This window comes from Cavia porcellus, unplaced genomic scaffold, assembly GCF_034190915.1.
Source record: "Cavia porcellus strain 051 isolate PalLab524CR breed Dunkin Hartley unplaced genomic scaffold, mCavPor4.1 scaffold_25, whole genome shotgun sequence".
In the NCBI taxonomy this organism is placed as follows: Eukaryota; Metazoa; Chordata; class Mammalia; order Rodentia; family Caviidae; genus Cavia; species Cavia porcellus.
This window is the reverse complement of record NW_026947508.1, coordinates 35,990,667-36,003,903: the sequence shown is the minus strand read 5'-3', so window position 1 is coordinate 36,003,903 and position 13,237 is coordinate 35,990,667. Positions and strand designations below refer to the sequence as shown.

General features: G+C 49.0%; 1 protein-coding gene across 11 annotated transcripts in view; it reads left to right on the top strand.

Annotated features, from left to right (window-relative positions):
• Armh1 (armadillo like helical domain containing 1) overlaps positions 1-13,091 on the top strand; it is a 41,066-nt gene extending 27,975 nt beyond the window's left edge. For 10 of the 11 annotated variants that reach the window (XM_063236256.1, XM_063236254.1, XM_063236257.1 and 7 more), the window contains 5 exons: positions 11,729-11,991; positions 12,077-12,206; positions 12,366-12,443; positions 12,688-12,769; positions 12,846-13,091. In XM_063236256.1, the coding sequence (XP_063092326.1) occupies positions 11,729-11,991; positions 12,077-12,206; positions 12,366-12,443; positions 12,688-12,769; positions 12,846-12,912 (620 nt within the window). In that variant the 3' untranslated portion in view covers positions 12,913-13,091. The remainder of the gene's footprint in view (positions 1-11,728; positions 11,992-12,076; positions 12,207-12,365; positions 12,444-12,687; positions 12,770-12,845) is intronic. The other variant, XM_013157990.3, reaches the window with a different exon arrangement.
• Positions 13,092-13,237: the final 146 nt, after the last annotated feature.

Below are 13,237 nucleotides of genomic sequence, written 5' to 3'. Positions count from 1 at the left end.
AGGCACGGACTCACTTGACCCTAAAGAGTGACTTCTGGATCCCTCCCCTACGCACCTCAGGGCCTAGAGCACCCTGGTGCTCCGTAGCTGTTTGTCGCACAGATCCGTGGCATGCTGCTGATCTCTGGAGTCAGTTGGCCTGCCTCTTCCAGCCTTGGCCCTGCCTCTCCTCACTAGTGACCAATGTTGTGGCAGAGGCAGGCGGAAGCATGCAGCACTAGCACAGCTTTCCGGTTGGACGTCAACTCGTATGATAACAAGGAAACTGTGCACCCCAAAATAGTCTGGTGTGTTCCAGACTCATCACAAGTACTTAAGAAAGAAAGGTCTGTTAGGTGTGAAATGGTCTTCATGCAACTCAGAAAGCGAGGGTGCGTGTGTGTGCGTTGTCCACTAGGGGGAGCAGGTTCCCCTAGCTGACGTTAGCCGATGCGGGCTGTTTCCAGACTCGTCCGGGTCCTAGAGGGGTCTTAACTGCAGGTGGCCGAAAAGGACCCAGATTTCTCAGGGCTTGAAGTCACCAAATTGCAAAACCCAGGGAAGCCCCTAGGATGATGGTAGCAGAGAAAAGAAATCTGCATCCCGAGAGTCTGGGTAGCATGATTCGGAGTCAGAGTACACAGGCGAGTGGCTGACCTTGAAGGGCGGGATGGCTTTGTTTTGTTCTTTGAACGAATACACATTTAGTACCTGTGGTGTGCCCGCAACTATGTCAGCTGCTGGGCGCGCTAGTGTGCATGTGAGCACCCTTGAGTCTGGAGAAGGGGAAAAGTAACCTTAGGAAGAAAGAAGGCGTCCTGTACTTCCCATGCTGAAGGGTCGGGGCTTCTCAGGCGCGGATTGGGAAAGTCAGCAGCCAGCGGCAGAGAGGCGGAGGCGCCAGGAATTCACAGCACAGTGAGTGTGGGTGACACAGGGACCCCTGACGGTCTGCCCTCCTCTTACATCAAAGACTGCCTCCCGACCCAGATCTGCCAGGCGCGTGACCGCCGTGTCACTCCTTCCCATGAGCTCAGTGTCCCTGTGGCATTCCCGCAAGGGTTGCATTCCTGCAGGTAGCTTCTCCCTGACTGCGGTGGATCGTGGGCACTGATGTGCAGAAATGCCTGTATCTCCATCTTGAAGAAGAACCCCTGGGTTTCATCGATAGCCTGTCCAGAAAGACAAAATTAATGACATTCTTCAGGGGCAAGGCCTCTCCTGCACCCCAGCCTCCCTTCCTGTGCTCTTTTTTCCGCTTTCTTCCTCCTTGACCTCCTTGACTTTTGACCCAGCTGGGGGTCCCACTTCAGTGACTTCCGTGGTGCCCTTTTTCCAGCCTTCCCACTGCCCCCTGCTTCTCCTGTTTCTCTAGCACACTGTCAGGCCAGCCTGCTTCTCATCTCTATCTACATTCTCCTTGAGTGATCTTGTCTAGTTTTTGCTTTGTTGTTATTGTTGCTTAGTTGGTTGTTTTTTTAAGACAGAGCCTTTAGAAATGTAATTCTTTGTGAAAAAAAAAAAAAAAAGACAGAGTCTTGTTCTGTAATTCAGGCCAGCCTTGATCTCATGGCAATCCTCCTGCCTCAGCCTCCCGAGTGCTGGGATTACAGGTGCGCGCCAACGTTCCTAGCTCTGGTGTCATGTTTTAAATGCCATCTATAGATAGATATACATATAGATACAGGCAAATCTGTATCCCTCGCCCTCATTTTCCTTGCTGTCACTGGGTGGATATCTAATAGATCATTCAAATTTATTGCCACAACAGAACTAATTTTTCCCCAAAGTCTCTAATTCCTCCTATTTTTCTTTATCTCAATAAAAAGTACTCATCAACCTAGTTGCTCAGATAAAAGCTATAAAACCAGATTGCCTTCTTTCTCCCCTTCCCAGTCCATCCCAACCCTGCCAGGTCTGCTAGACTGTCTCCACTTCCTTTCTCTGTGCCACAGTGACCATCTTATCCTAACCCAACATAATTTTATCTTTTTGGCCCTATTCTGGTCCCTGGTATCTGCTCTGCCACTGCAGCCACAACAATCACTTTAAAATATAAATTAGGGGCTGGGAAAACAGCTAGTTAGCAAAGCACATGCCTGGTACACACATTGCCCGAGGCTCAGCCCCTGGCACCAATGGAAGGCACAAATAAATGGAGCTCAAATGGAAGGCACTTCCTGTGCAATCCAAATGTCACCTTGAGAGTGACCTTAGAACCAAAGAAGAGGGTCTGGACCGGGAGAAAAAACTCAGCAGGTGTAGTGCAACAGGACTCCCAAGAGAAAAAGAGTGATGGAAGACACAGAGGCTCTTCTTACCGTCAGGACTATGGTCAGATCTGGACTGAAAAGTACCAAATAGGTGATGGGATGCGATGGGGGACTGCAGGAGTGGAGGGTGGAGCTCTGGAGGGCTCGGGGAAGTCTGTAAGTTTGGAATGCAAAGCAGGCACAGTGGAGATGGATGGCCTCTGGGTTCTGGCATCTCATCAGCATCACCAATTTTTCCCTAGGCCTCAGGCTCCAGTGTGATTCCACCTGGCACTCTTATTGATTTTATCCACACTTGACCATTTGGTGTTGTTCATCATGAAAATTTTATCATTAATTTTTTGAAAGACTACATTAAAGCCAAGTGTGGTGGCATATGCTTATAATTCCAGTACTTGGGAGGCTGAGGCAGAAGGATTGCAAGTTCAAAGCCCAGCCTGGTACCTTAGCAACCTAGCAAGAACTTGTCTCGAAATAATTTTTTTTTTTTTTGTCTTTTTGAGACAGGGTCTCATTATACAGTTCAGGATGAGGTTGAGCTCATTTTGCAGCGTAGGCTGGTCTTGAACTCGCAGCAGTCCTCCTGCCTCAGCCTCCCAAGTGCTGGGATTACAGGTGTGAGCCACAACGCCTGGCTGAAATAATTTTTTTTAAAAATGGAAATATAGCTCAGTGCAAAGGCCCAGCTTCAGTCTACAGTACTGACGACAGAAAGAAGGAAAGAAGATTGGGTTGAAATAGTATTTATTTTGATTTCTGAATTTCTTTACCATCTCCCTTAAATTTTGCACCTAAGGCAAGTCCTGGCCCTGGGCAGCCATGCCTTAGGCCCTAGGCAGCACTGAGGGTGGGAACTATGGGGGGCTTGGAGGTGGGATTGTCACCTACAGCACCTATAAGTTGCCTCTTCATAAAGCCCTGGCCTCTCTCAGCTTGGAGCTAGATTCCAACACAGGGCCTCTGGGAACAGCCTTCAGGCATGAGGTCATGAAAGAAAGATTAATCTATCCCTAAGCCAGCGTAGGTACATAGGTGTAGGACAGACTTTCAATTTATTTTTATACCAATTAATATTAATTAATTATTGCCTGCTTCTACCATGGCAAGCTGGTCCTCAGCAGGATTGTGCCAGACATGGTGGCAGATGCCTGTAATCCCAGCTACTCAGAAGGCTGAGGCAGAAAGACTGTAAATTGCAGGCCAACCTGGGCAATTTAGCAAGTCCTTGCTTCAAAAAAAGCGGGGGACAGTGAAGGTGGGAATATAGCTCAGTGTGAGGACCCTGAGTTGAATCCCAAACACTGGGGGGGGGGGGAGTGTTTAGCTTTTCGTTGTTAATCTATGAATTCTTTATATATTCTGGATATTAGATACTGTTCCTAGAATTCTACATTTGTATTTGGTTAGTTAGTTTTGTTTGGCTGGTTGTTGTCTGGTTTTTTGGTGCTGGGGCTTAAACTCAGGTCCTCATGCGTGCTAGGTAAGTGCTCTACAATTGAGCTACAGCTACAGCTCTTTCGCTTTTTTTTTTTTTTTTTTTTTTTTTTTTTTTTTGTCTTTTTGAGCAGGGTCTCGCCCTGCAGTTTGGGCTGGCCTTGAATTCACTTTGTAGCCCAGGCTGATCTCAAACTTGTATCAACCCTTCCACCTTAGCCTCCTGAGTGCTGGGATTACAAGCGTGCACTGCCACACCTGACTTCTTTTTACTTTCTTCTGACCTGGGCCAGTTCATCCCTCCTTAGGCAACCAGGTAGTCCCCCGCTCCCGGGAGATCACCATATTGATGCCTAACTTAGTGTGGACGCCCGATCGCCATAGCACACTGCAGCCCAGAACTCCTGGACTCAAGCGATCCTCCCACCTCAGCCTCCCCAGTAGCTGGGACTACAAGCGCGCGCCACCACACCTGGCTCTTTTTACTTTCTTTTTTGGTACTGGGGATTGAACTCACAACCTTGGGTCTGCCAGGCAGGCGCTTATGCCACTGAGCTAAATACCTGCCCCTCTTTTTACTTTCTTGATAATGTCCTTTATTGATTGCTTTCAAGTAATTTCAGTTTTTTAATTAATTTATATCCTTATACAGTAAGAGTAGACACTAGTATTATAATCAAAAGGCATAACTGCCCAGATCAGGGCTTGTATAAGAGAGAATTTTAAAAGAGTGGACACTAAGCTGGGCAGTGAGTGTTACAGTGAAAGATGAAGCAGGGCTCCCCCACCCCCTGCCAGCTTCCTAAAGCAGTAATAGCAATAGTAATAACCGGTGGTTCCACCCAGATAACAGAATGACTGCATGCCAGGCTCTGTTCTCTACTTTAAAATCGTTGCATACAATCCTCAGGACGATTCTATGCAAGTAGGTGCTATTTTCACCGCCAGCTTACAGACAAGGAAACCGAGGCACAGAGCAATCAATAACCTGTCCACAGTCACGAGATCAGTGACACAGCTGCTGGGTCACAGCCAGGCAGCAAGGCCTGGCATCTTGCCCAGTCTCCTCACTGCCACTGCCCTGCCCGTCCAGTGTGACAACAGTGCTCCCTTCCATTTTACCAGCTTCAAAAAGCAGATAAAACCAGAGGACGGATAATATCATGTTTTACATTGTTCTCACCTTCACACCTTCCTGGGGCTAAGCACTGGTTAGAGCTACTGCTTTCCCACACAGCCCCGTGGGCCTTTGCTAGGCTCCGCTGAGCGACATGGACAGTGGCTTTGGCCTTTCCTGCTGTGGAAGAGACCACCTGTCCTGTGGGACTCCGCTGAGCCATAGTCACCAGGCTCAGACACTCAAGGGGAGTTTCTCAGAAAAACCTGCTGTTTTTCAAAGGTGCATTACTTCCCCAAAGTTATATGTGCTCACAACTGTGACACTTAAGTGTGTGTAGTTTTAGAAGTCTTTGGCAGGGAGTTAAGTGGGAAAGTTTGTCCTCTTTTCCCATTTGCCTGGCTGTCCAGCACCTGCCCTGCCCTGCCCTCCCTGCAACTGCCCCCCAGAGCCAGTGTTTGGCTCAGGTCGCAAAGGTCGTTCCCAGCACCAGTGCCACCTGCCAGGTAAAACCCACCCAGAAGAACAGATGTCTAGGAGCTACGGACCCCAGTAACTTGACCCCACAAGCATGTGCCACTCTAACACATAAGGTTTATGACTGTGTTGCCTAGCTTTTTAGAAATAATAACAAAGCACTTAAGTTTGTTTGTTTTCTTTTTAAGACATGGTCTTGCTCTATGTGGCCTAGCCTAGTGGAGGGTACTGTGGGATCAAACCTAGGGGTGTTCTACCCTGAGCTTGCTCACTTGCTATCTCTCTGTCTCTGTCTGTCTATCTGTCTCTCTCTCTTTCTCTCTCTAATTTTGAGACAGGATATCACTAAATTGCTCAAGCAGGACTTGAACTTGTAACTTTCTTGCCTCAGCCTGCATACATATAGGGATTACAAACTTGTACCACCCAATCCAGCCTTAAAAAAATACTTCCAGTATTTCATCTCTGAGCTTTAAACTGGATGTGGTAAAAAAAAAAAAAAAAAAAGATTCCAGAATTCACAGGAATCAGATGTGTGATTAGGAAGATACTTGTATCTGATGTCTTAACAAGGCCGAGCGTGGTGGCTCACACCTCTACCCAGCACTTGGGAGGCTGAGGCAAGAGGATCAAGGCGAGTTTAAGGCCCAGACAGACTATATAATGAGTTCAAGGTCAATCTGAGTGATATAGTGAAATCCTGTCTTTTAAAAATTATAAATAAGTTTACCAAAAAGTGCAAAATACCAAGCATGTTCTTATGTCCCAGCTAGAAAAGGAAGTAAACCTGTGTGGAAGTGTGGCCAGTAGGTGGCAGTCTTAACTAGGATGCAGGGAAAACCTCCACACTGGCTTTCCAGAGCTAGAAGCAAAGAATTGCTGTAAATCAAACTTAGCAGCACTGTGACCTTGGAAATGGCTCCATTTGTAGACTTAGAAGGTTCAGTAATGGTAGGAAAGTTCACGGGGGAAAAACAAATTACAGTGCACCCCTAAATGTGGGAGTGGCACACAACAGGAGGCTCAACAGTGGAGGAAACCTGGAGAGACCCTTCAGGAGCACTAAACAGACCTCTCAGGCTCACACTTCTGGAGAGTGGGAGAGGAGCGACCATAGTTAGGGAAGATCTGGGCTCAGCAAGTGAAGGTTCTCTTACTGACTGCACAGATGGAGGCCCCGACCGGAGCCACTGTTACAGCCAGGTGTCAGACCTCCAGTCTCTTGTGAAAAGATCTTTCCACAGGAAAGATCTTTCCAGGAGGCTGAGGCAGGTGGAGCGTAGCAAGTTCAAGACCAGCCCAGGCTACAAAGTGAGTACGTGGCCAGCTTGAACTGCGTAGTGTAACTGTGTCTCAAAAAGACCAAAAAAAATATGTGTATATATATATATATATCCTAGGCAGAAAAAAGGGAGGGTATAAGAAAGCCGTCACAATTCACCAGCTGTTGTTTTGCCAGGCAGATTTCTCTCATGGATGTAAAAGGGCATTTAGTCTGTACAAAAGGGCGGCCTTTCAGAACCATTTCCGCATCTGCAGAGTTGTGCAGTTTCTTGGACTCACCAACTCTAAAAATGTCAGTATATATATTTGGGGTGGGATATTTACTGCCTGTGTATGTACTGATAGCCGCGGGTCCCAGGTGCTAGGCTATTTCTAAGGCTCCATCCGTTGCAAGAATGTAAATCTGTGGCTGCTGCTCCGCCTCCTGCTGGCTGTCATGGGTTCTTGGTTTCTTTTGTCTCAACTGACCCCTGGGATTTCTTCTGGTACTCACAAGCTGTGGATTCCTCTCTAGGTTAAAGGAATTAATTTTTCCTTTTGCACTAAAGTTTTTATAGAGCCTATGTGGCAAGTATCTCACATTTGTTTTGTTTCTATTTTTCCCACTGTGTGAAGCAGTGATTTTTATTGATTTATTTTTGCATATTAATTTTACAAAATATTGAGTTTCATTGTATTTTCTTTCTCTTTCTCTTTTTTCTTTCTTTCTTCCTTTCTTCCTTTCTTTGTCTTTCTGAGATAGGAGCTTGCTGCATAGTCCAGGCTAGCCTTGAATTCACTGTGTAGCCCAGGCTAGCCTCAAATTTGTGGCAATGCTGCTGCCTCAGCCTCCCGAGTGCTGGGATTATAGCTGAGCAGCACCACACCCAGCAATAGGAAGCAATTCTAAATGAAGCAACTGTTAGTGAATCAGGGAAGGCCACAGAGAGAAGAGACCACCCCAATAGAGCTGTGCCCAGAATCATGGATACTAGGAGGGGTATCACCGGAAATGCTTCAGGACCTTCCACTTAGGAGTCAATTTTGGATTATGTAATTAAGATGAAACAAAATGGCCTTCATCTTGCATTGATCTTTAGAATTGAGCCTTGTCATGTTCCAAGGCTCCAGACCTTGAAGATGAATGGGAGGCCCCCAAAACTTAGCACAGCAGCAGTTTTAAAAAATAATTTAAGATTTTTTTTTTTTTCATTTTTATCAGTACCAGGGATCGAACTCACGACCGCCTGCTTGCAAGGCAGGAAGTTTATGCCGCTGAGCTAAATCCCCAGCCCCATTAAAAAATAATTTTAAAAAATTTAAATAATAAATTTTGTTTTGTTTTTTTCTTACAGTAGAGTAGTTTCTTTGAACTCAGGGTCTTCTCACTGAGCTACATCTCCAAACTGCCCCCAACCTTCTTTTGTTTATTTTTGGGTTTTTGTTTTGTTTTGGTACCAGGGATGGAACTCATGACCTCATATTTGCCAGGTAGGCGCTTATGCCACTGAGCTAAATCTCTGGCCCTCTTTTTGTTTGTCAGAGACAAGGTCTTGCTGTATACTGCAGACTGGCCTTGAACTCACCGTGTAGCCCAGGCTGGCCTGTGATCCTCCTGCCTCAGCCTCCCGAGTGATGGGATTACAGGCGTGCACCACCATGCCTCCTAGTTTGCTGAGAGCAGTTGCATGGAGGTGGGCTGCTTCTCCGTTGGTAGCCTTTCTGTGCTTTTCACCAGCCCAGCATGGCTTGCGCCTTCCCTTGAGAGAGGAACAGTCAGCCCCCCTCCCTCTGGCGGTGTCTGCAGTTCCCAGACATTCAGCAACCAGGCAGGAGAGTTTTGAGTGTACAGCGTGCAGGTCTCAGACTAGGCTGCTATTGTCCCAGCTCTGCCTTGACCATTGCCCTGTTTATTGTCAGTGACCATATTCCACAAGGCTTGTCTTGTGTTGTTAGGCAGCACAGGTCTGTTTGTTAAGCAAGTAAAGCTTCAAGTGCTGAAGGAAAGCAATTCCTTGTGGGGACCCTTGTGTGGTCTGTGGCTCCCTGCGGTCCCTTTCACTGGCCACACCCCCTGTCCTGCATTGCCCTCTGGAGGAAGTGTCACATCCCTGTACCTTCCCACTGTGTCTGGCTCTCACGAAGTGAGCGGTGTGCAGTACTGCTTACCTCTGGCTGGCCAAGAAGTATGAGGTTCTGGCTTCAAAAAACGCCAAGTTGGCTGTGGGGCTGGGATTGTAGCCTAAGGGCAGAGCACTTGCTTAGGATATAAAAGGGCCTGCGTTTGATCCCCAGCACCCAGAAAGAAAAAGAAAAGTTGGCAAGACAGTTGTTCTGGTTTTGCACCCTGTGAGGAAAGAATCAGAGCTGAGAATGGTCCTATAGCTCAGTGAGGATGAAGCCGCAGGGCCAGTGCAGAGCCTACTTGGAGTTTAGTTAGATAGCTTTCTCTTACTGTAATAAACATCTGAGATGATCAGCTTCTACAGAGAAGAGTTTATTCTGGCTCACAGTTTCATCCATGGTCGCTTTACCCTGTTGCTTTGGGCCTGTGGCTGCATAATAGATCAAGGCAGCAGGGCCAGGGATTTAGCTCAGTGGCTTAAACGCCTGTCTGGCAAGCACAAGGTCATGAGTTCAGTCCCCGGTACCAAAAAAAAAAAAAAAAAAAGAAAGAAAGAAAGAAAGAAAAGAAAAATGTGCTGGGGATATGACTCAGCAGCACAAGGCAGGAGAGTGTGGTAGAGGAAGCCTGTTCTCAAGGCAGCCATGGGACAAAAAGAGATAGGAAAGGGCTAGGCCTGTATTCTGCCCCCTTATCAGAATATGCACCCAACGACTTAACTCTCTGCTACAAGGTGCCACCTGCAAAGGTTCAGTCATCCCCAAGTAGCACCACAGACAGTGACCGAGGCTTTGATACATGCTTTTGGGGATGGGTATCCAAGCCACAGCAGAGGCTATCTCTCACCAGAGTGGCAGTTTGTGAACATAGTTCTATGCTGCTGTGACCCCAGTGGTCTTTAGCCTGCAGGAATAGAGGATGCAGGCCGTCCTTTTCAACAGGAACATTCATGAAGCACACATGGTAGGCCTTGAATGCTCTGGGGCTCTGAAAAAGAGAGGTGTATCAAATATGTTTGCTAGGAGGTAGGCAGATAGCACACGCCTGGAATCCCTGCACTTGGAAGGCTGAGGCAGGAAAATCATGAGTTCAAGGCCAGCCTGGGTTAGACCCTCTCTCAAATAAAGCAAAGATTTGTTTACTAAGAATTGACACATTAGTGGAGAGATGGATGATCCAGTATTCCATGGCAAGAAAACAGGACTAAGGGGCAGAGACACAAGACATCTGCTCCTGAGTGGAGAGGGGAGGTTGGGAGAAGAGAACAAAGACACCGTCCTGAAAGTTCACCTGACACAAGGGGACCTACTAAACTAGGATTGGTTCCACCTATAGCTGAAGGTGTGAAATAGAGACCAATTCTAAATCATGGTTAGGAAAATCCCAGCTCAGGTTGCCATGAGACTTGCCTCAAAAATATTCAAAAGAAAGCTAACTCGGTGTAAAGGGAGATATAAGTACTGAAGAGGAAAGAAAAAAAAATATTGATTTATGCTGTGCCTGTCTTGCCAGGTCCTAATTGGTCCACCAACACCTGTGGTACCTTTGTGTCTGCCTATGAAAGCTTTTGTTCCATTGTATATGTACTGCTGCAGCAGGCACTATACAATTGTAGATAATTGTCCTGAACATGCTCTCAGTGGATAAAATTCCCTGTCAAAGAAATAGAAAGTTAATTATCATTATGCAAAGATAATTCTGGTAATAATGCTGATGTGTCCACATTGCACTCTGGGATGCAATGAGCCAAGGGCTTTCCCTAACTGCTGTCTCCTCTAGGAATAAACAGGGAATAAACAGGCTTCTGAGCAGGGCAGTGTGTGACCAAGTCCTGCCATTCATGCAGCAGGCACTTGGGATCAGTCTCATCTCATGCTGGTGAACCAAGTGGGCCTTGCATTTTACCCTGCCCATTCTAGCTCTGCCTCTGTACTTTCTCTTACAAAGATATCTAGCCCTCCTGTATCTCCCCAGATGCTCATATAGCCCCTCTACTGGGTCCCTTTCATAGCACTTGTTACTATGTTGTCACTGCTCAAGGACAGTTGGCTGAATGAATGAATTCACTCTGGTATCCCCAGCACCCAGTGCTGCACCTGGCCCTCAATGCAGGTTTGCCAAATGCAGTGAAGGCCGGAATGAGCCACTGTGTGGAAGGGCTTTGCAGAAAAGGCCTCAGGACCACCCAGTAAATTCCCGCCCTGCCTGCCTGACCACATCTTTCCCTCCTTTTGCATCTTTCCCTCCTTCCTAGCTGTGGCTTAGGCAAAGGGCTTAACCTTTCTGTTCCTCCTTCCCTCAAATGCAAAATGGGGATGGTAGTCCTATGCCAGGTTCTGATGTACAGTCAGTGGGCTACTGTGTGGAAAGGCCCAGCACCTGCTGTTAACCAGGCTCCTCACGGCAGTCCACAAGGCTCCACCTTTCGTCCTCCAGCTTCTCATTTGCTGCCACACCTAACCTCTTTGCTCCCCACCCCGTTCTTTCCCATTCTGTCTCCCTTCAAAGACCCAGCCCACCTGGCTACAATACCACATGCCTGTGTTGAAGTCCAGCCTGGGCCATAAGGATATATATATGGAACCTGGATTCCTCCAAGCTGAAAGCAGCCCATTCCTGTGTGGCCTCAGTCTCCAGCTCTGACTTCTCCGGGAATCCTCACTGGTTGGGCTCCCATCCAACCCTTCATCCTCCCTTTGGCCCGGTTCTGTGACCCATGGATCCTCCAGTCTCACCACCCCCATTTTTGCAGTACTGGGGGTTGACTGGCCTCACTCAGAGCTATACCCCAAGCCCCTTCTTATTTTTTATTGGGAGACAGGGTCAACCTAAGTCACATAGTCAGCCAAGCTCGACTGGAACTTGCAGCCCTCCTGCCTCAGCCCCCACAGCACTGAGATTACATGCCCAGCTCTCCACCTCTTCTTCAATCACAAACTCCAGGAGGGCAGGAATGGGGTGTCACCTTCTCAGCTGCCCCAGGCCTGGCAAAGTGCTGGGCCGTCAAGGGCACTGAGAAAAGGTGGCCTTCAGGTTCTTGGGGTTCTCTACCTTCCTTAGCTATCGAGCTCATCAAGGACCTGGTGGATTACGATGTGCGCTTGCCGCTGCTCAAGGGCCTGGTGGCGCTGCTCATCCCCTCCATCAAGACCTCCCAAGCATACCCCAAGATCCTCGCTGGTAGGACCCTCCCCGAGGCTGCCCGGTGGGGCAGGGGTGTCTACCTCCCTCACGGCCTCTCGCTCCCCAGAGTGCCCGTTCCTGCAGCTCACCGCACACCCACCATCCTTCCTGCAGCAGGCTGCAGCCGCCAAAGCCATCGGGTGAGCGACGGGACATGAGCTGGCGGGAGTGGGGGTGGGGTGGGCACGGAGAAAGCCGGGGTGGCGCTGCCTGCTGTCCTCTCAGGGTCCTGGCGCGCCACAGCCTGCACGTGGCGGAGGAGATGTTGCGCCTGCACGTGGTGCGCAGCCTGATGGCCGCCATGGGCAACTCAGACCACAGCAACAGCCAGCGGCTGGCTGCCCTCACACTGCAGGTGCGCGGGACTGCGGGAGGGGGGGGGGGGGAGGCGGGGGCGGGGGGGAGCGGGGGGGCGGGGCGGGGGCTGCAGGGAACCCGGGCAAGGACTGCATAGTCACAGCCACAATGCCACCACCCTGCCCCACTCCCATCTCACCCCACCCCTTGGCCACAGTTCTTCGTGCAGACGTTCCCAGTGGTGGAGGAGCACGTGCGCAGGTCCATGGGGGAGGAACTATACCAGCTGTTCCTCGTAAGTGCCCAGGTCCTGCCAGGAACACAATACAGTCTCTGCACATGGAATGAGCCTGGCCACCCATGCAGGAGGAGCTACCCCTGGCTTGGACTTCTTCACCCCCCAGTCTCTTGTCCCTTGATAATTCAGTCCTAAGAACCCCTCTGCCCAAAGAGGGAAAATAATGATCAAGCAGCCCAAAGCCAATCGGAGGTCGGACAGACCTGGAACCACACATGGCTTCCTTCACTCCTGTCCTCAGCGCTATGGTGGAGACTTGTATATGAAAATCGACAGCGTTCAGGCAGACATCCTGGCTGTCAACGAGGTCAACGTTGCCCAAGGTGAGCAGGGAGGGCCGGGACCTGCAGCCTGCCACACCCGGCACCACAGCTCATGCTCCTGTCCTTGCCGCTGCAGCATTAGACCTCTACGACCTCTCCAACAGCAACTTGAACGTTCCCCTTGCCTCTGGGGATCCCAATGACATGGCCTACATCACCCACTTCCAGAAGGAGGATGCAGAATCAAAGGAGTAACTGAGCTTCCACAAGGGCAAAGCTGCCCAGCAGAAAGGCCCGGGTGAAGTTTGTGACTGTTCCACCCAGCCCCAGTGGAGGGGGGCAGCTGTCCAGAAAGAGTCCAATAAACAGTCTTTCTGCTCTCTGTCTGTGTGCTGTGAGCTGTGTGGCGGGGGAAGGGAGATCAAAGGAAAGCTGTGGGTTGAGGTTGAAGTCCCTCTGCTCACTACGTTAAAAATCAGGTTCTGAGCTGAGAATGGGGTTCACAACTGTAATTCCAGCAATTTGGAC